The 26326-nt window shown below is 37.1% G+C and overlaps 1 protein-coding gene across 1 annotated transcript; it reads right to left on the bottom strand.

Annotated features, from left to right (window-relative positions):
* NPHP3 (nephronophthisis 3 (adolescent)) lies at positions 1–26321 on the bottom strand (the record flags this gene model as incomplete). Its single annotated transcript, XM_009582785.1, has 27 exons — positions 1–509; positions 715–830; positions 1723–1848; positions 3801–4041; positions 5478–5605; positions 6768–6843; positions 7239–7480; positions 7623–7812; positions 8165–8287; positions 9241–9338; positions 9846–10010; positions 10825–10963; positions 11998–12080; positions 12691–12793; positions 13271–13368; positions 13972–14115; positions 14995–15109; positions 15789–15892; positions 17296–17475; positions 18036–18110; positions 18669–18816; positions 20715–20875; positions 21127–21260; positions 22607–22759; positions 24257–24407; positions 25665–25790; positions 26157–26321. Coding segments are annotated over 27 exons (3765 nt in total), but the record flags the coding sequence as incomplete, so codon positions are not given.
* Positions 26322–26326: the final 5 nt, after the last annotated feature.

Here is a 26326-nt window from a genome sequence, read left to right as displayed (position 1 = left end):
TATATACAATTGGTTCAACTTAACTTGTTACAATCCTGGCACTTAGGCTAAGAGGTATCAAATCCACGTTTTTGGTATTAGCTATAACTTGAGCTAGTAACTAATATGTGTATCTATATACAATGAAAGAAGATCACTTTGTACCGCATAGTCTACAAAGTTAACATGGAAGGATTTCAAGCTTAAACATTTGTTTCCCTGTCATTCATGAAGACAGGTGACTGTCCCAGAATAGTACTTTATCCTAGGAAAAATAGATTTGTCTTAATAATTTTATGTCTGCTTTAAAATAGCAATCGAGAGTGCCTTTTCTTTGAGCAGGTTTATATCACCTTTGTCCATGTTCGGGGAAGATGTTTGGTGATAATGCACTTTTTAAGCTGAATGTATCTCCACTCGATGAGTGTCGAGAAGTTGCTTTTCCACCTATCAACAAAGTCTCTGCTTCTTTTATTTCCATAGCTCTCTTGTAAAGTTCAGCTGCCTTCTCAAAGTCTCCCCCTTCATAGCTTTGGAGAAGAGTAAAACAAAGTTGAAAGAAGCAAATAAAACAAGTCTGTCAATTAATTTAAATTGAAATGCACACCATGCTATCAACAAAGTGTACTTAAGGCTCTCTATTTTTCTAATAAGTACACAAGTCCAGGATGTTTTGTTTCATCCAGTAATTTTTACAGTAATTCGCTTTTATAGGGCTAAAGCATATAATCTTACCTTAGCACAGCCAAGTTTTTCAGAGTTTCCCCGACACGAGGATGCATGTGACCAAAGCTATCTTCATAAATCTTTAATGCACGTTCATAAAGAGGTAAAGCTTCAATCTGCTTTTTCTTTGGGTAGTAGAAAGTTGTTTGTTACAGACATATATGACATTTGCTATTCTTTTTTCCAACATAGTGTCAACACATCCTAGATGCAAAGTCATGCATATTTAACCAAAAAGGTGCTTTGAGTTCTCGACACTGTTGACAGATGAGGATGATAATTGAGATTGTCAAAACAATAGCTTGCACTTGCAAATGCAATTCCCACTAATGTTACAATAATTAGGGTCTGGACTTCTGAGGCAGTTTTGAAAATCTCAGTCCTGAAAGTTTTGAGTTACCAAATGCTCTTTAATTTTACCTGAGGCAGCTTTAATCGCTGTTTAAAATCAGAAACACAGATTGCAGAAATAGAGGAAACAAGAAAACAATCTACAGCTCACTCCTATAGATGCTAAGTAAGGAATTCAGTAAGTTGACTGCATCTCCTTCAAATCTCGTATCAGTTGTAGACTAGAAAGTCTACAGCCTTCTCAGATTTTTAGTTACACAGAGTTGCAGTTCATCAAGGTGGGCACTCTTCATAAGTTTCAAAAGATTATGCTTCCCTCCGAGTCAGTGGTGGAGCTGTGTTCCATCATACTGTGATAACTGCCATATCGCTGAAAATACTGTACTCTAGCTCTAGTCTTATAAAGCATGTGGGCATTTTGAATAATCTAAACAGCGTTAGCCCAAATGTCCTTGTGAAATGCCAGTCACAGCAGTTATCTGTTCCCTGCATACATTTTCCTTGCCAAATATCCTTTCAATTTTTGAAATGGAACCTAAGAATTTGCAAGTCTTACAAGGAATTTCCCTTTTAAATGTGATCAAGTTTGTTTGGTATCATTCAGGTACTAATCATAAAAAAACCATAAGACAGGAATAATAAACATGTAAAACATGAAAAACTTACCATCTGACAATAAAGGACAGCTAGATTTACCAAAGCAGTTGCTACACTAGGGTGTTTTGGGCCAAATGACTTCTGCCGAATTTCAACTGCTAGTTCATACAGAGGAACAGCCTTGTCAAGTTTTCCCTAGAAATAACATGGAAAAAATTATTCAGTTGTCTTGTGTCAAAATGGTAACAGTAAAATCTATTTTAAACAAAAAGCCTTGGAGAAGATATAACTGTGGAATAAGGGTTTAACTTCGGTTAATTCATAGTTATATTCTGCACAGATTGTTTATCATGAATATTTATTAGGACCTAATTTTCCAAAATACTGAGCACTTTCAACTCCCAATTAATGTGTTTCTCAGCTATGTCTAGTTCCTTCTTTTTTAATTTAATTTTTTCCCCACAAGTGTCTCATTGAGAAGGCTGTTAAAAAGAATTTTCAGTTGTACTTTTATCCAAGTAATTTTCTCTGTATTTCCTCATCCTGCCATAAATGAGAGCAGAGCTTATTTTTTGTCCTAAAGGGCCAAAATTTTACTGGTGATACGGAAATGGGAATGTCGTTGCCTTAACTTTTCAGCAGTTTTCTGCTTACTGAAGTGTTGTTCATGCCATCTTCTTTGGAACAGCCACAGTATCCAATGCCATTTCAAGTACCTGTTGCTTCCCATTCACCGTATTGAGCCTTTGGCTTCTTGACTTTGGTTTCTCTAAAATACCCCTCTCATATTCCAACTAGTTTTACTGTAGATTATTTTTCCAGCAAATCTGTTTTCCTCCAAATCTGAATTTGCTCACACATTATCTGGATATACTTCGGAAGTATGCTTAGGCTTCTATTATTAGAATGTGAATGCTCATATTTAATAGCAATTAGGAATTAAACACTGCAAACGTGCATTGTATAATGGCTCACTGTAATTGCAAAATTCCAACCAAATCTTCTCCTTGTTTTTTCAAAGAATCACCATGCCACAGTTTGAAGATGATCAGTAATTCATCTGGAATAAATACTTATTTATAAATAATTGTCATTTTCTACATCTGATTCCTGTCCCTTCTCTTCCTCCACTCTTCCCTGCGTCACTAGGTCACCATGAATTTTAATTTGTGCTCCTTCAAACTAGCAAAGAGCTTTTTGATGCAAATATTGAGTGCTTTTGCAGTTTCTAGCACCATGAAAATTAGAAGCTGAAATGAGCAGAGAATATGTAACCCAAAACAATTTCATGCACATTACAGCAGGTAACAATTATTGAGCAAAAACACAGGAGCATTTGATCCAAGAGATTATCCTCAAGGACTCTTTTCTCTTTGAAGAATGGTAAAATGTGAAAATATAAAAGAAAAACATTCTTGTCATCCTCTGAATTTGATCTTTATTCAACAGCTGGAAACCTTACACCACTCCTACACTGATGATATCGAATGATTAGAATGACCATCTGCAAACACAAATATTCATGAAACATTTTGAAATGATGAAATGCAGAAGTTTATATTACTGTTAATGTTATTCCCCGTAGTGCATTTTGCAGGGGAGTAACTCTCATCTTTCACTGAAGCAACATAAGCTGGAGGTGGCTCAGCCAGACAGTTTATTTGTAAAGTACTACCTTCCTCATGAGCCTTCAAGTTACTCTCAATTTGACTGTAAAGTTCAAGGTCATTATGTAAAAAGAACTATTCCTACACCCTAAAACATGATTTTTCCATTAAGACACATCTGACCAAACTCTTGTATGTGGATAACACATAGCAGACAGTGGAGAACTCAAATACAGCTGGGAAGAGCTTCCCTCACTGCAGCCAAAACACTACCTTTTAACCAAATCAGAAATTCTTCGTGGTGAATACTGAGCATGTGGGACACTGAAGACATTATTCAAAAATAGCTTTTATTTAAAAAGCTACTGGGCTTTTTGGAAACAGACTGAGGACACTTGACTACATCTTTTATACATGTGTGTAGAACACCAATAGCTGACAAAATTCCCATGCCCTACTCCTTTTGGATTGAAGACTGTAACAACACAAGGCATTACAGTTAATTTAGGTGATGAGAAAAGGTAACAGGCTTGTGCTTACCATCTTTTTGTACAGCACTGCCAGGTGTTTCACAGTATAAGCCAAAGAGGGATGATCTGGAGCCAGTGCTCTCCTCCTGATGTCTAAAGCTTTTTCATAGAGTTCCTCTGCCTTGTCATAGTGCTTCTTCTCATTGTACAAGGCTGCCAGATTGTTCAAAGACTGCGCGCAGTCTGGGTGGTCAGGTCCCAGGACTCGCTCTCTCATTTCCAAGGAGCGCTTCAGGAAAAGCTCTGCTGTCCTACAGAACACATTCATTCAGCAATATTTTAAAGCTGGTAACATCTGTACAGGCTGAAGTGGCTGTTCAAAACAGAACAAACTCAGCCTTGGAAACTGCGCAGATACTGACATCTCGTTATGGACTTTCCTCGGAATAAGCAAATGCCAGGTCAACAATTCATTTACGCAGTGAGGAACTATACATCCCAGCCATTGTACTGCCATGCAGGCTAACCATAAGAATGGAGATAGAGAGCTAGTTAATACATTCTTGTGCAAACTTGGAGCCCCCCTGTAAAGGACTGAAATGCCAGTCTAGCAGATTTCAGCAAACATTACGCTGCCCCAACAGCTGTTCATTTTTTTACTTCAACCTACATCTCCAACTTGCATCTTCAGTTACGCAAGTAATCCTTCCTTATTCAAAACATTCTACTGACTTCTGCGCAACTCCTCATAGCAGTCATGTACTCCCACGGATAAAGCAGTAGTGGAATGCGAGATAAAGGTTCAGAACACACCACACATTTTTCAAGTAACTTTAAAAAATATTCAGCAGACAGCTTTCACACCAAAGGGAGAGAGACTGGAATGTTTTTTATATATCTCATGAGCTAGATACTCATAGTAGAATCTGTCTAGAAGTGACAAAGTAGAAAAGACTCTGTGTAATGCCACCATTCAAGCGTTTCCCTATCAAAAGGGCATATATTATCTCACTAGAGTAGCACTTACTCTGTGCTTTTTTGCTGTGGACTTTCTTTCTTCTCTGAAAAGATTCAGTTCAGTAGAGTGGGATTTAAGGCGACTTTACAATTCCCTCAGAACACACAGTTTTAGACCACTCTCTGGACTGAAGAAGTTGATGTGAAGAGTCGCTAACCATGCAATCGGAACTGTTCGGCACATTTTATTCCCCTTCTTCAACACCCCTGCTTATCTCTATCTGCTTTTAGAACACCTTTGTTCTGCTCTGTCCTCTTTTGCCCTTAAAAAGGCCAGCAGGGTAACAGCCTGAGGATTACCAGCACAGTGAATATTTAACTCATGATTTCTTGTAATACTGGCATTTTGAGTGTTTTTCAGAGAAAAACAACAATCCTGCTGTTCCAGGATGAACACTACGAAGGAAGGTCACAAAATAGTGAACCTGAGTAGAGGGAGCAAAAATTTCGAGAGAGAACTAGTATTTGCAACGAAGGGTAGTTAAATTTAACTGTGGAACATCAATTCTGAATGCAGGAAACGCACTGACTTGGTAAATACTCACATGCTAACAGCATCAACTCTAGAAAATATGAGTGAATTTCACAGTAAACAAAAACCACTAGAATGAATCAGGGATGGCATCATAATGAGTATTTGATCATGTATATGCATTTAATGCTAGTTCTCAATGTTTTGCTTCCATTTAGATCTATGAGAACACTCAGTGTCACAATTAATCCAACTTACTCAAGATTATTCTGCAGGTAATAAAGGACTCCAAGCTCATTGAGGGTTCGAGCATTATCTGGTGTATCCTTGCCTAACGTGAGCTCTTCCAATTGCAGGGCTCTTTGACGCAGGAGAGCAAAGCCACACTACAGCAAAGCACAAGGTAACATAAGCCAATCACCATTACATTTAAAGTGTACAGCTGAAGACAGAAAATCAAAAGACTCAGTTTGTTGCCAAAAGAGCACAATAATCCTACCTAAGTTCTGTTTTCAAGTTACATGGCGCATATGCATTCTGCTCATTTACAGTCTAACAGGGAATTTCACCAAACGTGCTTCCAGGAAATTTAAGTTACTGTGTTGTTGTACAGCTCTGTTTTCCCTGTATCATACGTGCCAATTTGCTTAAACTCCGCAGTTCAAATAACCAATTCAGATCAAATTCTTAGGTTTATAAGCTCAAAACTTAAAATCAAGTTAATCTCCTATCCTATTTTCCATATACAAATACATATAAAGTATTACTCAAGACTTTACATGGGTCTTCGCAAAATGGGCTGCCAAGCTAACGCTTACACGCAAAGTGAATTACAAGTAAAAAGTGCAGCCATTGTTACACGTTCTGCCTATTCTTGATCTTTGCAGTCTTAATAAAAATACTTGTGCCGCAGAACTCATTACAAAAATGGACAAAATCTTCATGATCCAAATTCATTTATATTTAAGCACTGTGGAAAGAGCAACATTTTTATGGCTTTTCACTACTTTCATTAGAGCTACAACTAGAGCCCTGGAGTTACTAGCTGAACTCTTTTAGTACACGCACTACATGACAAACAAACCCTTAGCTCAAGAATGACAAGAGGAACTCTGTAGCTGAAAAACACAGAAGAAAAAAAAAAGGAAAAACTTACTATCTCACCTAATATTACTGGGATTATCCACTGCAGTAAGCACTGTGTTCACTAGTATTTGTAAGATAAATGCCTCAGTTATTCTGGAGAACACCTTTTTCCATTGCCACTTCGGCAGCCAACTGTATCAGCAGTAATTCTGCACCGCCAGTATATATCCACTTACTTCTTTTCCACCTCTCTCAACTCAATACCTGTTGTACTGATGCACCTCCACTTCCAGCAGAGTTGAAAGGGCAGTTACCAAAGCTGCTGCTAAGCTACTTCGCTACTTAGGCCTTCAATTATCAAAAGCGTTGGAGCTTTGTAAGCTCTGCAGACACACTTTATCGCCTATTTAGCAGAGCCACAACATGCCCTGCACTTCTATTAAATATCAAACACTTCCTTACCAGACTGCCTTTCCGCCTTGCTACTTTTTGGCGTATTTTGAAGGACTTTTTCCTCAGCTGCTCAGCTTGCTCATATCTGAAAACAGTTATTTACAGTGTTAGAAGAATGCCAAATGTAGCATCACTGAGTATTCTGGAAAGCTTCTAAGTTACTTGAGTGTACAAATTCGAGGAGAATTTAAGAATCTTGAAAAAAAATCACACTTTTTGTCAAAGATAAAAATATCCAAAATCCTTAGGGCCAGACAATGCTCCTCCTTTATCTCTAACTTGTTAGAAGTTTGTTGTTAAACTAAGCACACAAAAGTTGTCCCCAACTGGGTGGCCTGCTACAAGAATCATGGTTGCATTTGCAGTTATGAAACGCTAAAAAAGAACCTAAGAAACATTCTAGCTTCAGGAAGAAAACCTCTGCTGTTATTTTTGTATCACCTTCACACAAAAGAAAAACACCAGTGTAGTTAATCTTACTTGTTCTGCTTTTGGTATAAGGTCGCAAGTGCATCAAGTTCACGGGCTACCCGAGGATGTTCAGCTCCATAAGCATTTTCAGAGATTTCCAGTGCCTGTTTATACAGCTGTTCAGCATTTCCAAATTTCTTCCACTGAACATAAACTCCTGCTAGCTGGTGGAGTGATTGTGCCACCCTTGGGTGATCTGGATCCAGCGCAGTCTCTCGAATCTCCAGAGACCGCTGCAGAGGAGCTACAGCCTGTAACAATGAAGTTCAGAATATGATGGCACCAGGCAGCATCCTGTATGCTACAATAATTTAACAACTGCAACAGAAAGCACACACTGAGCTCTGCGTAACTTGCCTCCTTGCTGTTACAACAATCTCTAAATGTACTTACCTGACTGAGAAGACCTAGGTCCTTAAGAAACCGTCCCAGGGTCTCATAAAGATCAGCCAGGCAGATCATACTTTCCTCTCCCTCACAGCTTTTTTCGTATTCTTTCAGAGAGTCAAAATACTCAGCTGCCATAGAGCTCTTATCTTTCCCAACCAGCTGCCAGTAACTCAGCAATTCTGCAAAATGTCCCCTGTTTTAACAAGGAAATAAGAAGCTCATCTTATCTCAGACACCTCTCTATTCAGACTGATGCTAGCTTAGAAGAAAAGGGCCATATGCATGAATTTTGTCTTTATGTTACAGAGTGTCTACAGAGACAATCCATGGAGACTAATGCTGTTCAACAGCAGTATTTATCCCTTTACCAACCCCCAGGTGTAATAGAATAGAAAAAATAGATGATTTATATGACAACAGCATTTAGCATTTCAGCCTCTACTATTTAAGTTCCTTTAATCTATATCTTTAATTTTCTGATTTATAGTGACAAAAAAATTACTTTGAAATGTTTATAACCACCAAAGCAGTGGCTACCTTTGTACCTTTTGTAAAGGTTTTGGGATACAAAGAGATTCAAGAGACACTTGTGTAGCTTTTGCTTATCACCCTGCTGTTGGAAGAGCCAGGGAAGTTCATCTGCACTTCTCCAAGTCACTCGGTCTTGACTATTGAAAGAAAAGCAAATTAAAATTAAAACTCTGAGGCGCCTAACATAACTTGTCAATTTGATGTGAAAACTAGGCAAGCATACAATTGCCATACAATTGTAGTACATAAGACCTATGTACTCCGTTTTCTCACATCTTCATTTTAATTTCACCTCAGAGGGTGCTGGAACCCCCCAGGTACCCCACAGAAAGCTGCTCCTCTCTCCCATATGGGCTATCTGTGCCTGCTAGCAGAATTGCAGCCCTGCAGCAGCCCACCGTCCTTTTGTGCCTCCTTTCCCTGGCACACAGTGGCCCTCATGGCTTTCTGCTACCCAACAGTGCATGCTCTGAGGAGCAGTAAGCACTAGCCCACAGCTGGGACATACTAACTCAGGACTGTAAATGCAAATCAATTTTCAAGCTGGATATGAACTTGTAGCTGTTCAGCTGTTCTCCTGGATCTCCTCTTGTGTATGCGCTAATCACTTGCTGAATGCAAGTGGTCTTCTGTTTCTTCTTCAAGTTCCAAGCCACCTCAAATTTTCTAGCATTTACTTGGTGTTAAAAATCCACACGGGGTCAGTTACCACAAAATAACTGATGCGGTATAAATTCATGCACTACCTTGTCACGTGATAACTTTATTATATGTGCATTCCCCTCCATAGTCCTCAATCTTTTCCAAGATTAAAAAGATTAAATATCAATAATAAACTGCTAAACTGACAACTAGGGTTTTGCAGAGTTATTCTGCCATAATAATTTACTAAACTGAGTCAAAGAAGCTATATGAAGATTAAAAAGATTAAATATCAATAATAAACTGCTAAACTGACAACTAGGGTTTTGCAGAGTTATTCTGTATAATAATTTACTAAACTGAGTCAAAGAATCTATATGAAGAAAACAAAAATATCCATGAAGCATAAAGCCTGCAATTTAGCACATCTTGAGGAATTCTGACCTACCTTAGCTGCATGGTGAAATACTCCACTAGTTTTTGTCTATAGGCAGAAATAACATTTTCACCTTCTTCCATATACTCTAATCTTGCCATCTCCCAAGCCTGAAAGAAAGTATAATTGAAAGAAAGAGAATGCATTTAATTTGTTTATTAAGTGCTGATGATACACAGGGCACTATGCAAGATTTCTTTATCAAACACATCTCGTATTGTAGAAATGAAAATCTTTCAATGACAAGGCACTACAAGCAGATTGTCTTATATTAGACCAAAGCTCTAGTTGTTCAGATAATATTCCCTTCCCTTCTGCTTTTTTTTTGTGGAACCAGTGTTTTCTAGGACACATGGACTTAGTAACTAATCGATCAGGAATTTCTGACGGTTTGAAATGCCAGGTTTTCAACTGCTGAACAATACTGACCAATACTGGTATCATAGCTCTAGTAGCTTTCAAGGTGATTCTAACATCAGACCAGATGTTAAGGAAAATGGATGAGCAAACACAAATATATCACAGGCTACCTAGTTAACAACAGAACTTATCGAAAAAACAGCAGGGGCCTAGGGGGTGGAGTTTCACTTGCACATGTTTAGAATTACAAAATTTACCTGGAGGTGCTGGAACTTTAGCAAACCACAGCCATATGTCAGCAAACACATTTTGTGCAGGCTGTGAACGAGCGAGGCTAACACTGCAGAAGACAGTTCAGGATAAAGTTCCATCAGCTCTGACTCACTCACACCATTGTGGCTAACACCGATGACACACAGTATCTACGTAAAGCAGAGTGATTATTTTACACAGTTAGCAATATTTGCTGCAGAGCTGTTACACTGAAATTCCTAGAAAAATACTGTGTATCACTGTGTATAACTTTATACATCAAGGGGAAAAAACCAAACCTGCCTACATAAGCCCTTTCCCTCTTCTGTCCTCAAAGAACCACCCTCAATACTAATGGATTAATATTCTAACAGATAAAGCACCAAATGGGACACTCTGGGACAAACAAATGGCTCCTTAGACTTTCCTCTAAAACACCAGGGGAAAATAACTCCATTGCCATATGGAATTTCCATCTAAGTAAAATATGCCGAAGGTCTTACACTGCCAGCACCACAGAACTTCTAGCAATTATCAAGTATCATGTTCTAATCAAAAAAATGTTCCACACAACAAGGAAATTATGCAAAGGTAGGAAGAGGAATCAGAAATCTAATAAGCGGTGCCCTGTATTCATAAGATACCATGTTTTGATCACATTTACTACACTCAATATATTTAATCATTGGATCAGGGTACCAAAGGAAGTGCTGATTCTATATCACATCATAGTGGAAAAGTTCTATTTTTTTTTGCGAGATAATGACTTAGTTGAAATTTCACACAAAGCAGTCATATGTTCTATAGTTATGCAACAGATATAATTAGATTAATAAAATTGTCCCTCCTATACTAATAATACAATAATCTCTGAATCATACATATGAACCAACATAAATTTATATTTACTTTTAACTTAATGTATATTCTTTACAGGAAAGAATATACATTACCTGTAGAAATAGTGATGCATTCTCTGCTTACCTCTCTCAAAAGACCTTTCTCTTTATCACTCTGCAATGATTCTTGAATTGATCTCAGAACAAGCCTGTACAGTGACACTGTGTCTTGACATTGGAAACACTGTTGAAGGGTTTCATCAATATCTCCTGTATTTCCAACACTGAGCAGAAGGACAAAAAGGGCATGGTTTAGCATATTAAATTTGGCTGAGTAAGATGAATTGAAACTACTGAAGAGCTCTATCTCAAAAGTGCTCTGAATTTCTACTGGGTTTAAAAGGTGCACTGCACCTGGTGAGATTAAACACAGAAGAGGTGAGTTCCTGAAGCCACCTTCTCTCATACTGTCTGATTCTTCTAAATAACTGCAACATTTTTATTTAAAAAAAAAAAAAGTACGTTGCAGTTTTTTGCAGTTTTTTTTCCTCCAGCAGGAGTACAGAATAAGAACATCAGGTTGGATAAAGATAAAACCACATGCTGCTGTTTCATTTAATGCATTTACAAAGCATGTTTTCAGGAGCAATTAAGCATGCCAGGACATAAAACAGCAACAAAAAATAATGAAAATCAGTCACCCAGAGTAAATTATCAATCGGTGTATCATCTTCTGGGAGTCTCTAAACTAAAAATGCGTCTTAAGTCTAGGTTAATAATAAGCCAATGCACTTATTAAGTATTCTCTTGCACAAGAGGGAGGATTAATTTTCTTAGGAATTATAGGACAAAGTACCATATGCAGGATGTTAAACTAAACAGTTGTTGAACTTCCTTTTAGCCTTAAAAATCTATGAGGCAAACTATCTGGCACATCAGTAAATACAACAGACCTGAATTAAACTGTTAAACAAAACAATACCAACATTCTCCAAATACCTTTAAAAAGCACTGAAGCAACTGACATACCCAGAAAGCAGAACAACAGAAAAATAAAATAAAACCAGAAGAGCTGAAAACAGACAGATACAACTATTTGGATTCACTTACTATCAAAATGGCAACTGTATACTCTCTGATTTTTCTTCCCATTGCATTCACAGCCAGTGAAAGGGGAAAACTTTGTATATGGCTCCACTTTTTCTTAACAGGATTGATTCTATGTTAAATGAATGTATATTTCAAAATGCTAACAAACCTACTTAAAGTCTTCTAACCTAGTGATGAGCATAATAATTTCAAGATCATCTCAACTTACCAAGCAATGGTTTTGCCCAAGAGAGTGACATACAAAGCATTGCAAGTTGTGGCAGAACGACAATGTCTCTCAAGCTTCTTCTCCTACAACATTTTAAACAAAATCTGTGAGCCAAGATGAAATTAACCATACCAATAAAGTGTTCACTGTTTGACAAGAAAATAAAAGTTCTAGATATGCTTCTATCTGTAACATCTGAAGACTATTACATGATAACTAGTGCACAAAATACTGCACGTTTTTCTAGCTATAGCAGCATACGAGTGAAAGTTTCCTTTTGCATTTAAGATGAAAAGAGTTAGGATCTAACCATTACATCTCTCAAGAAGAGGAGTACCTACAGAATTGGTCTCCAAGGCAAAAAGGTAAAATACTTTTTTCCCCACTCTGCCAATCATTGTTACAGTATTATGCAACACTAAACCTTCTATTACTCTAAAATAAAATAACATGTTTACAGCAATACGTGCAACTGCACTCTTTTTGTGTTAATAATTTATGCTGTTCCATCTGTGTTTCAGTGCTATGAGCCATGGGGCAAAAATACTCAAACTGCATGCTATCTTGAGCAGTAGTATTTAGTTAGCTAAATGTAATACTTTCTTTTGGCAGCTGGGCTTATTTCATCTTTCCTTGTTTTCATTAAAAGTTATACTAGAGTGAGGTACTTCATAAGAACTGCAACAGACATACCTGCTCTTTAGTCAATTTAACATTTGCAAAGTTACATTCTGCACTAATGAGAGATTTAACATCTTTGGAATTCAGTGGATCAAGATGAAGAGTGGGCCACAACCTTTGGTAAGAGAGAACAAAGTCATATTCAGACCTTATTAAATAGCACACAAAAGGAAAAAAAGACATCGAAGTTCCAGAGCTTTTTAAAGATTGATATCAAAGCAGTAGTTGAAGCTATTCCCTGCCACTACGAAATTCTAGTCATCACAAGTCAAATTTCCACTTTTAGCCTTATCCTGGATCTACATCATGGTATTACAGTTTTTTATGTGCATCTGACTGAACCTAATAACCTCTTTCATATAGTCATGGGGATAGATCCAGCACAGTAAAGCAAAAATCTGGTTTCCCAACAGCTAAAACCTGTCCTCACTGCAGTTACAACAGAGAAGCTTTTGTTGTCCTCAATGGTTGCAAAACCTTATCCTATTAAATCTCCACGTCTTGACAAATCTGGCTGTTTGCTCTTCAACTGTAATTTAAAACAATAATTCTAACCCAGACTATTTTGAAACATCTCAGAAATATAACATACCTCCAAGCCTGTGGACATGTTTCTACATTCACTGATACAATCACTCTCACATTCACTGGCAGTGGATCTATCAGCCACTTCATATGCTTCTCAGCTTGCTTAAAAACAAATTTTAGTTACTTAATACAAAGGTTGTTCAAAACAATGACAGAAGCTGACACATTTCATTAACTGCACAGCTCAGTGAAAGGAGTCTTAAATTCTCCAGTGTCTTTAAAAATTGTTCATGATCTGGTTCTTGAAACAGTACTAAATGATCCGTTGACAAGTATCAGCATGACTGTACATTAAATAAAGCAGATAGAATACTATTGTTGAAATGTTCACCTCATAAAGACTAGGCTATTTAGGTGCCCAGTAAGTCAGCTCACAGCCTTGAATCTTTGAATAAATAATGTAACCGGACTGCTCAAAAATTAAGGTGTTAAGACAAATTTAGAAGGAAAAAAACCCCCAACCCAACACAAATTTTGTCTATAAAAAGGAAAGACTATTTTAACTCCCCCAACCCAACACAAATTTTGTCTATAAAAAGGAAAGACTATTTTAACTCATCTGCACTTTTTGCGAAACTGTTTTCTATACGTACTCTTTAGAGCAAAGCAAACATCAATATTCCTGTTACATAGATATAGCTGAACCTATTACAACAGTCAAAGTTTCTTTTAGACTGACAAATGGCAAGTATTTTGAAAACATACCTGTATTTGGTCAATAGAATCAATAATTATAATAATGCTGCCTTGATGACGTGCGGAAAGTTTTTCCAGCCAGCGGGGAAACTCTTCCAGAAGTTTAGCTGGATCCAAAGTCAGAGGTGACACTAACCAAGAATGTTGCATAAGCTGCAGAATTATAAACATATACAACAAATTCTACCTTAAATATCAACTGGGATAGTTGAAAGAAGTCCTATAGACACAAGAGGGAAAAAAAAAAAACAATACACGATTTTGGGGCAATTTTTCTAGTCAAGTTCACACAGAATTCTTTCCTTCTAGTATATGCAGAAAGCTGGCATATGCAGAACAAAGAATATTTATTGAACTCGTTGTGTAAATTCTAGAGAGATAACCTGAGTTTACACAACGGACAAGGAATTTGGAGACTTAAAGGGCTTAAAAGTTGCACTGGTTAAATAGGCAGACTTCTAAAACACATGAGAAAATTGCAAGGACAGCACAATTGATTTCATTTTTCTAAAGGTTTTAGTCCTGTGAGGTCCTTAGTGCCACCCTGTGAAGGAAAAAGAAAGCTCAGACCCTGGCACAAAAATACTCACTTACTCCTCACGTATCTAACACAGAATTAAAAAATCTATTAACATAGAAGAAAGACTAGTCTAGGAACAATATGGTGCCAACTGGTGAACACAGCCTCAGGTTTCTAAACACATAGACAGAAGAGATACCACCTGCCTCTCTCATCGGCCAGATGGCAGGAAATTTTGGAAGAAGCTTATATGGTTGTATAAGCCATCAATATAGGTCACTGGAAGCACAACTGCTAATGCCAATCTATTATGAATATCCCAGAGATGCTATTTAATTGATCTGCATTCAATGTTTAGGATCAGATTCCCCCCACTCTATAATGCCTTACATTTTTATTACTCTTAACTGATGTAGAAAAACCTGTAGAAAACTTTATCTTTTGACATACACACGCACATTGACACTTTCCAAAGAATCATGCAATGCAGGGTATGTAATAATACAGCATACCTTTAAAGTAAGGCGTTTAATTATCAATGCAGATTCTGAACTAGTAGACATGGGCCTCCCAACAAAGTGATACAGAATTAGAGTGTTTGGTGAATGCTTCTGTAGTAATTGAATCCTAATGAGAGAAGTTAAAAAAAAAAAAAAGGCACTTAACAGACTATAATTTTGCAAATGTATTTCAAATAAAAACTATCAGTTTTGCCAAAGGAGACAGAGTGCCTGAGCTAGAGGTGTTCTGCGTTTATCTTACAAAATAGGATAGACATTTCCTGAGCTATAATTGAACTTTTTATGTCAGATTGCATTTTTGCTCTCCCCAGTACTGATAGCCATTAACAAGTGCCCTTTCTGGCACTGGACAGTCACATGTCACTAAGCTTTTAAGAAGTAATGACACTATCAATTTATTTTTATGTCAACAAGTTTTGTCATAGCCTACAAGTGACCATAAAATGCATTTCTGTGATAAATTATTAGGTTTGATCTTTCTTTTTTTCAGTTAAAAAGATTCCAAAGGACCCCTCTTGGGTATCAGAAAAGGGCATCGCTATTGAGCTACTGAAACCACTTATTAATGCTGGAGTTGCAATTGGAGTCAGGGAGACGTTAAAGGCAGTCCAGATGGGATTAGCTACTCGATTATTACAAATCTTTCCAGGATGCTTCAGTAACTTCAGTGCTTTGTAAATGCTCCCATTTTACCTCTAATTAAACGGATACGATGTTTGAAATGCAATGGAAACTTTTTTCTTAAATTTCTTTCATACAAAAAAAAAAAAATTAGTTTAAACTACCATTTTGACAGAAGCAGAGATTTCCCAGAGCCTGGTCCTCCTGATACAAGCAGAGGTGGAATTGGTGCTGGTGCTGCTACTAGGTCATTTAGACGTTCAAAATACTATAAAAAAGAAACAAATAATTACAAATATTCCACTGTTTAAGGGAGAAATATAGTGCTTGATATTGTAAACTATCTAGATACAAAATGCAAGTACAGATTTATTAAGGTAAGGGAATAACTACTGAAATGCAATATAGTAGAAATGGAAATAAATTTTGTAATAAAACACTTAAACCACAGAATTTATTATCTCTGTTAAAGAAAGTGTAAAAGAAATAAACATTTTTTTCAAAACTCTATTTAATAGAAACTTTCAGTGCTAATAACTGAACTGGTGTTACTACTTTAAAGCAATTGGGTACTATGTTTGTTCACGCTTCCCCTCCCCACCTCCTTCCCCCAATTACTCCACTATATTGGATATGTTTGCCAGGAAAAAGCCTTCAAAGTTGGCATCTGCCGTGAATGATATTTTGAGGCACTAAGCACACAAAAGAAAGGCTTTCTTTCACCACATGAATGCCCAAGAATGTTGTAGCAGAGTTCAGGATGACAAAAAAAAAACAAACGACAAAAACAAACAAACAAAAAAACCACCCTTCATCCAGTTGGGAGAAATATTTTGTCTGCAAAAAAGAAATGGAGGCATTATGGTACATAGGTATTTTTTCTGTTAATGTTCTATTATTTTACTATTCTAGTATGTAGTAACGATGGCACAATCCTCCAACTCATTGCCAATATATGAACAGTGAAGTAAAAGAATAAATTGTGCTAGTAAAAGATGGCTACTAACAATTTAAACATAATAACACAGAAACTGCACATTTATGTTACATTATAACATCAAGGAATGTTGCCCAAATAAGCTGTGGCATCACTTTGCATGATCGCTTCAGTATTTTTTCTTCCTACATTCATTATACCTTCCCTACACATAACTGTTCCTGATACCCCCAAATTGAAATGTTTTAAAAATTTTATTTCAAGTAATGAGTAAGTAGTGAGTTATTCAGCAGCTCTCTACTTTTAACTTTCCTATGTTCTTCTCACATATGTATGGCCACATGATGAAATGAAATCTTTCACTAGTCATCTCCAAAAGACCTAACTCCAGGTGTCAAGACAGAGCTCGGATTTCCTCAAAAAAAAAAAAAAAAAGACATTCAGAGCCTTTTCTATTGATAACCAAAGTCTAGGAGAACACCCTACTTCTGGCACACCGTTACAGTGCTTTTCCCCAGTCTAGAAACAACAACTGCTTCTTCATCAACGCCATTCAACAATACACAAACTGGCACCTCTCCCAGAAAATAAATATGCTGTCTATATAAGACATATGGCTTCTTCTAGCCTAAGGAGTAACAGCCCCAAGGATGCTCTCAGACACAGCTTCTTCTGTAGAGATCGAAATGAGTGATGACTTTCTCTTCATCCATATACATTTCCAATGTACTTACTTTCTCAAATCCCAGCTCACATGTTGAATTACAGGCCTGCTGAAAAGCTTCCATCTGTTCTTGTTCATCATGCGCATCCCACAATACATCACCAAAAACTTCTTCTTCAGGAGCAGTGGACTCCTCCTTATTACCCAAATCCTTGCTTTCTAGTTCTGTCATTTCACACCCCAATATATCCTAAGTAAAAAGAAAATTACATGGAGAAAACTGCAACTATAATTCTTAACAGTGCAGGCATATTTGGTGTTGGTCTCAATTCCACTGCATATGAGTGCAGTTCTACTAACATCAACATGCTCATTTCCATTTAGGCTAGCAGAGAACATAAATAAATGAGCAATTAGATGAAACCAAGTTAACTCTGAATGCACAGGTCTCAAGACACTGGTTTTAGACTTCTCATAGTGGAGGCAACTCACCACAAGGAAGGATAAGGAAAGAATGGACTATGCAATCTTTCCTTATCCTATGATATGGATAAAGAGAAATTAAAAGAGAATTTAGGCCACAAATAGATCCCTTTCCCCCTGTTATTTCTGCCTCTGTCCATAAAAGCACTGCTCAGTTTTGGGTTTTATTTTCCACTTGCAGATTTCTTTGCTTGCCAGATATCAATGACAAAACACAAAAGATCCTTTGAATTACATCTAAGTAGTGTATAGTAATTACACTGACATCATTTAAGATCATAAATCAGAGTAGGAACAGAAAAAGCTGAAATGCACCATGTACTCTACCTGTTTAATTATCTTTTCCACACAATTATAGATTTCATATGCTCCTTCCTCCACACCTCCAATATGATCAATCATCTGAAAAAGTAAATGGCAAAGCAACTCTGAACCCAATTGGGAACAGTATTTAGGACTTCCAACAAAAACATTCTGGAACAAATTTAAATTCCATTCTATTGCATTCCTTAGGTAGGATTCACTTTGCCTAAGCTTTTAAAAGTTGGGCACCTTGTTTCAGCTGTTCTCAACAGTTCTCTCTGTAGAGGGAAATAAATGGCAACTGATCTATTTTCAGATGGGAGGAATCTCTCTGGAGGTACACTTCTTTCTCTTCAATGGCCACAGAGGGACTTTAGATAGCTTTGCCATTTAAATGGCTAAACACAGGTGAGAAATTCTATCCTTACAGTGTAAGGATTTTTTTTCGGAGAAAATGCAGTGGCTTTGTTTCTCCACTGCTAACGAAAATTTCGTAACATTCATAAATTTCAGTTTCATCAATCCGGTCATATAATGAGCATACAGAGCAATGAGTGTAAAGCAATTTCTCCTAAAATCTAGGACTACTAGCACTCGGTATTGTTTATAGCAGGAAAGTAAGCCTTTTAAAACTCAACAGTCTTTAAAATGCCATACCTTTGCTTTGTTCACATAAGAAATTTGCTCAATTAGCTGTTGCACTGAGACTGAACTGACTCTGCCATCCTCCTTTCTGTGGTAAATTAGCCGGGGTTTTTCTTCTGGATTTCTCAAGAAGGCTTCTTCACAGTCCTCCAACAAACAACTAGATTGGAAATCAGCATTCTTGTGCTATATTACACTGCTGTAGCAAACAGTTCAATCAACACAAGTTCCGAAGATGGGTTTCACTGCAAAATCTAATTCAAAAGTCATATCTATTTACAACAAAGGGCAAGCAAATATTTCAGCAGAGAATTTAAGATAAACTCTGAAGCAAGGAACAGCTAAGAGAGAAATTTATGCTACTTGTACCAAAAACATTACAACCATTTATTAATTTTTATGATTATCGCTTTGTAAATTAAAAGCTGATCTTCCTGTCGTACCAAAACGCAGAGTGAAAGGTAACTGCCTTGCATGGAAAGAACATGGATTCACACATGATTAACAAGCACCATATACATACTCTGCCATCACTTATTTGAAGGGTCTGTTCTATTCCTTGACCTTTTTAGGAAAAGTCCTTTAGTATTTGTCAGATGTAGGATAGTCTTTTAATTTATAGTAGTTGAAAAGGAGAATTACACACCTCCAAACTCAAAAGCACTTTGTATTTATGATGTGAACGATATCAGTGGATATCATTCCCAGCAATCTATTGCTGTTCCACAGAAGGAACTATACTACTTGGGGATGCTGACAACAGCAGACAGGATCTCTCAAATATTACATTCTTTATATAAGCACTACAATTTTCATCGCAGGTTTTCTAAGACAAACTCTCTAAGTCAATACTGTTGACAAGAATACTCTTTTGTGGGTTTATTTCTTGCGTATTTCGTTCTTAAATACTTGCGACCCATATACATAAAACTGGTTTATTTGGCAACAGTATCCCCTTGGAACGTCAATATACCCTCAGCAGCTGACATTATCTTCCTAAGAGCATAAATGTATGGCAGCTCTAGTCCGATTCCCCTATGAAAACAAATCAGCATCTTCTGTGGTACCTGGCTATTCCTGAAGCACTCCACTGTTGTAAATCTTAGCTACTAGTGTCTTAAACCAGCCTTTAATTCTCTGAGGACACATGTTTTATTTACAGAAACAGGAGGTCTACTTAATACAAGAGCTCTAATACTACTAGAGTATTTGAAATCCCTAGAGTTCAAAATCTACCCCTGATATAAAACTTAATGCATACCAGTATTTTCAGATTTTTGCATTCATACAGATGTTTTGGAATGACCACTCTGTGATCCTTAACATTATCTTTTCTAATCTCTTTTTCTCCCTTCTTCAGCAAAAGGACACCCCTCTCTCCCCCAAACATCAAAACCAAACTCTGCCCAAAATTCCCAAATGCATAACAGAAATGGTCCTAACACAATTCTAAAAGTATCCCTAGTTTGGTGGTTTTCATTTAGTAAGTCATGTTTCTTCTTCTAGAAGGTTAGGAAATTACTCACTGAACAAAGAGAACACATTGCATCACTATTTGTCATAAAACATCATGACTTCAGTAAATTAAGCTACAGAAAGCTAGCATAAGGTACCACACAGGAGAGCCACGAAATCAGTCCAAAAAATAGCCAAAGATAGAAAATAATATGTGACAGAATAAAATCAAGACAGGTGTAAGGCTAGATAAGCAAATGAAAAACAGTAAGGACATTCACACCAGCCACCTTGCATTCCTAAGACTCCAGCAATATGCATGACAGTGAGCTGCTCTTGGAAAGTAAAACATTTCTGTATTACGAAGACATCTTTCATGCTGTATTTTAAGAGAATCTGTAGCTACAAGAAAAAGGAAATGATAAAAAGCTGATTTTTTTTTTAACTGTCTGCACTAGCAAACCTAAAGTTTGAAGGAGTATCACTTAGAAGATACTAATTTAGGAAATGTACTGAGCAAAGCATCGCATACATTTTAATAAGCTATGCACGCTGCATAAATTACCAGTTTCCATTTGCTTTACCAGTCTGGAAAATACTTACCTTGGCAAAGTTAAATGCAGGAGCAAAATTACTAATGAACTTTTTTCAATTTCCCATTTTCTTACATCCTTAAGAGGCCTTTCATCTTCTGCTGAAAAATGAACAACTTGAAAGAAGTACCCCATTGTTTCACAGATTCTTTGAAGTTTTGGTGAGTAGTTCTGAAAGCAGATTTGGATAACGGTGCTTTATTACTAAATCTGCATAGTACTAAGGACCTACTAGATAAATCTCAGTTTCTCTTCTCATTGCAGTTTATTCCCCTGAAGTCCTTGACAATACTTTCACTGACTTCACTGAAATCAGGCTACATCTACTAAAGCTTTCAAGAAATATTAGACAAATTTCTGAATAAGTATCACAGTGGAAACAAAACAGCATATAAGTTGCCGTAAGTTTGTGAGGTACTCACTCCAATGAAGATGTCCACTTCCGGCTGAGTCTCAGCAGTACTAATAATAAAACATCTTACTGTGTTACTCCACAGAGAGTGGGAAAACAGAGGAGTAACCTGTAACAAACTGGCAACAGCAGCATCCCAATCATCTGCCAATGAAAAAAAACCAAAATGAAATCTAAAGATCTTCACATCTGATTATACTGCATAACAGATAAGTGATCACCTCTTAACATTATGAATACTACATTTTATTCAGAATAGTAAAATTTTTACTCAACTATTTTAATTTGAAAAATTTTAATTTAGAGAACCTGTAGCATCTGATAATGTCATATAATTTGATAATGTGGCAAAACAACAGTGTTAAATACATTCATATTATCGCTACAATGATATTTCCTTTAAATAGGATTGATTAAATGTATCCACAAAATCAAGGTGATAGTTGTAAAATAAGTAAAAATACGCAGGAATAATAAAATCACTCATAATCAAACATTATTTTTTTTTCCTCCAGCTCTACATGTATTTCAATTAGGCCATGCAAATAAATGACAATGAAACATTATGAGAACTTCCTCTTCTTGAGACAAAGTCCATTGCTTTCTGTAGTATGTATGTCAATTCCCTATAGAAGCAATGACTTTTAAAACTTTCTTAAGTTCTTCATTTTGTGCCTGCTCATTCTTTCAAGGAATAGGTTCCCCTTTCAGTACCACACGGTATGGTGAAAGGCTTAGTGTGTGAAGCTGGAGCCATCACAGAGCAGACCCTCCCCTCTCACTTTGCAGGCACAGACTTCTGAATCAGAGCCTGAAGGATTGAAGAAAAAACGGAGCAACTGCCAGCAAAGTCAACTACATGCAGAAGGGGTTCCAGGGCCAGGACAACAGTGAGGGAAACTAGAGCACCAGAAGACAATTTACAAGAGGCCATTTGGGAAACAAAGTTCAAAAGTGACAATTACTAATAATAAAATATCTAACACTGATTCACGTAACAATGCATACATCCTGGTCTTGTAATCAGATTTCCATGAATGGCTCCCCAAGCAGACTCAAAACCCATGCAAATCCCATGAAAAGAATAGGGATATAGTTTATTCTAATATGAACGTAACATTCATATTGGGGAAGTAGAGAATTTGAATACAAATGGAAAAAAAGAACGCCATCAGATATTGAAAGAAAGATCACTATCTTCCTTAGTCAACATAAGCAACAAAATGGTATTTGGTTTACTCACAACAAAGCACTCTTCACTGCTGTTTGCTATAATCACTGCTGCACATATCATAGTCACCAAATATATTAAACATAACTTAACATGTACAGCTACAGATTCCTTTTATTTTTACAAAGAATTCCAGATAACCCTTTAGTCAAATTACCCAAGAATGGACAGAAAGGGAGCCAAGAAAGAATAGAATTAAGAACGGATAGAAAAATGAGAGAGACATACAATCCCAGCAAAACAAACCACCACGACTTACCTCTGTTTATATTTGCAAATGGTCCCTCAACATCTATAGAGCTATGAGCAAATTCAGGCCCTCTGAAAGACTGCTGAAGTTGCATCATACTACCCATGGATGGCTCACTTCCCAAAGCTCCTCCGTTCCAGTATTCAGATTGTGCCCCAGTAGCTAATATTGGGGAAAAAAAAACCCAAAACTCTTCATTGTCATTAAACAAAGGTCATTATCAGTCTTAAATACTGCAGCTGACACCTACTGTCACATGCCACTGGTCATAGTTTTTTCTCCTTTAGCAGATTTGCTCACACTTTTGTATGCTGTAGTTCTAAAAGGGAGTTAATGAGAAGTCATGTTGCTAAAGGACAAGGTTATTTGCTATTATTTGTTACTATACGGATTGCTCACATCTGTTGGGTTCAAATGTTGACTTGGATTACAAATTAGGAAAACCATTCACAGTATTGCTGCATTTGAGCTCATCACAAAACTGACAACTTTTGTTCAGGAAAGTTCCAAAACTGAAAGACTGTAAAGGGGCTGTAGGTCAGGATTGAAATATATTCTTTGTGCTGTGTGAAAGAGCTTTCACAGTATCCCTTCGTAATATGCTTGGATTACACTTCTGCCAATCAATACACAGATGGCAGACACTAAATAAATCTTCCATGGAGAAAATCAAAAAAGACTTAGACAAAGGTAAGAAGGCAAGTATGAATTCAAAAATTAATTTAACACAAGAGAAGACAGAAAAAATATATAAAAGAAAACAAGACTATTTGTACCACTAAAGTTCATCAAATGCATAATTACTGTGCAAAAAGCTGATCACTGCATTTTGAAACATTTCTACTTTTAAAGATTGCATATTTATACTCCTGCCAAGATGTGACTATTGATATATCTCAATAAGCAAAACAAAGGTTAAGCAACAGCACTTGCACGCTGTTTTTCCTCAGTAACCCTTCATGGTGCAAGAAGTAATGGTGGCCATCCTTTAGAGTGTCAAGGTGCTAACTGTCTGCTACAATTACTGCTCTATTCTTGGACCAGACACGAAGTCAGAGGACTGATCACATACCTATCTGAATCCTTCCCATGTTATCTTACAGCATATACAAGGTTTTGCCTTTTATGTCATTAAGTTTGCTAGGGCTTCCCTTTCAAAAAATTCTTCAATAAAATGACTCTTTTGGTCAGTTCATGTTTGTTAAATATCTAACTCTGCTATTCTGAAAAGTACAGCAGCTGAGACTGGCATACTTCTTCATCCATAGACAGTAAGTCTATCTAAGATTCCATCTAGTTTCAGGTGTGCTTTTTGGATGCTTTGGAACATGATCTCTCAGATCTAGAATCAGAAAACTCAGAAAAGGCTAGAAAACTCAGAATTGTTCATGGAACAATTTCAAAAAAAATGTTCAAGTTACTGTGTCTAGACAGTGCTCTATTTTCTTCATCTATTCATTCATAAGACCAGAAACACGGCGTTCGCACAATCTAAACCAAGTTTGTAAAGTCAGCTGCTTTTACCATTTAAACTACATGTTCCTTTTCAACTGGATTAATAAAACTTTTTTCAAAAGAACATAAATATTTTTCTTGTGCTTTACTATTCAGAGACTTCAGTCACGTTCCAGCACAAAATGCTGGGGATGAAATTCTCACCCGTAACATCTGTACAATTGTCGTCAGAATCAGACTCTTCGGGATCAAACACTTGGATTCCTTGGGCCTGGAGTCTCTGAAGTTTTGCTTCTAGCTCTCGTTTGGCCCTCAGTAAGTCCTGAATCTCATTTTCTTTAGTTTCTCTAAAAATCTATGAGCAGGAAAGAAAAAAAAAGGAAATACAAACCATAAATCTTTTTAAAATTCAGTATCAGTTCCTGAATTCATGTCACCTGCTTTCAATTGGGAAAATAAGTTTCTAGCATTCATTCAGCAGGCAAAGGCATGAAAATATGAACAACAAGCCATCAGGAGCCTATAAATGAGCAGGAAAATATAGTTTAAAATGATCTACTTTTAAACTTTCGCCATCTTAAACCTTAGCATACTGTTCTGAAAGTTTGAAGTCTGCATTAGTACGGGAAGTTCATTAAAAATGGCAAGTAACTTTCTTCACCTTTTAAGGTTTATTGTCTTCTAAAATCACTACATGTAATAATTTTTTTTCAAAGGTTCCCTTTTATTCTTCCATGTATTTTTTTACATTTACATATAATCTTGTATTTACTTTTTATTGTTGCAGAAATTTAAATTTCCTAAGATAGAAAGTGATCAAGCATCTCTAGCTATCCTGTTTATAAAATATTACCATCACGTGGGGAAGAAAAGGCAAACCTAGATTTAAATTCAGAGAGATGGAATCTTCAAGTCTCATTTTCTTAAATAAGGTCAAAACCAATCCTCTTTTTATATATCTGCCAAACCTGTTACAATTAAAGATATCAAGAATCTTGAAAACAGTGCAAAACCAGGACCTATTGCCCTGTTTTGGGTGGTAGAAGTATGAACATCTGCAGCAAGGCAAAAAACAGAAGCATCATCTTGGCCTTTCAAGTCATCCCTCCAGAAAGTGCAAAGGCTGTTGTGTTTAACTGGCTACCATATTTTAGCAGCCAAAAGAGATGCACCAATACACACTTTCCTCAGTGTAAGCTAGAAGTGTTAAACATTACAATGCTATATACAAAATTTATTCAGAAACAATGGAACTCTGCGTTTATACATTCCTTCAGCATGTGTCAGTTTGCAGCCCATGTTTTCTTGTCACTCTCAAATATGAATATATTCCTGTGTTCAAATAACGCAGGAATTTAGTTTAAGATGCATCACTGCATATTCTCCCTTTCAATATTTAAAAAGTTATTTTCTATTTTTTCCTCACAGTTTTACAGAGAAGTTTTGGTAGGATTATCTTAAAGGAAATAGGCAGCTACAGCTATGATACTCCAATTTTTTTTTAAGGAGAGGTTCTCATGAAAGCTATTGGAGAAGAGTTCATTGGGGGAATGTGACCAAGCGACATCTATCTTCATTTTGGTCATTTTCCCCAGGAAAAGTCAAGTCATACCTTGAATTGTCTTTTGACCTTGTCTCGATCATGTTCAAAAGTAGCAGCTCTCTCCATGGCTTGGTATTTAGCTTCTAATGCACTTTCTTTTTCTCTAAGTATTTTCTGGTAGGTTTTCTGAAGTGCCTGAAAACATTTAATATACCATTTTTCTGAGTTAAAACAATCGCTGATAAAAGGTTTTAGATTACTCTTCGGCTAGTGAAATTCAGGTCTGAATACATTATCCCTTGCTCTCAGGATGACGCACCGCGTGGTCCCCATCCCCAGAGGCACACCTTGACCGCACCCTCTCAGCTCGCCAGGATGGCATGGGGGTGCGCACCATTTCCCCAGCACCCTGCCTTCCTTGGGAAGGAAAACTCATCGCACTCCCCCTCCCCCCCCCTGCCACAGCTTTCCTGGGAAGCGGGACGAGTCCTTCACAGCCTCACGCTCGAGGGCCCCGCTTGGCCGCTCAGCCCCCTCGTCCGAGAGGGCGGTGGGAACTACCTGCAGCTCGGCACGCAGCCGCTTGTTCTCCCTGTCCAGTTTGGCCTCCTTCTTCACCATGGAGGCCACCTCGTTGTTCTTGCTGACGCGGAAGATCTCGTACTCCTTCTTCAGGCGCTCGTACTCGGCCACGCACTCCAGCTCCTGCACCGAGGCCGTCGACTTGAAGC

The sequence above is a fragment of the Fulmarus glacialis genome, unplaced genomic scaffold, assembly GCF_000690835.1.
Source record: "Fulmarus glacialis isolate BGI_N327 unplaced genomic scaffold, ASM69083v1 scaffold12178, whole genome shotgun sequence".
Lineage (NCBI taxonomy): Eukaryota > Metazoa > Chordata > Aves > Procellariiformes > Procellariidae > Fulmarus > Fulmarus glacialis.
This window is presented reverse-complemented; position numbering and strand designations above follow the sequence as displayed.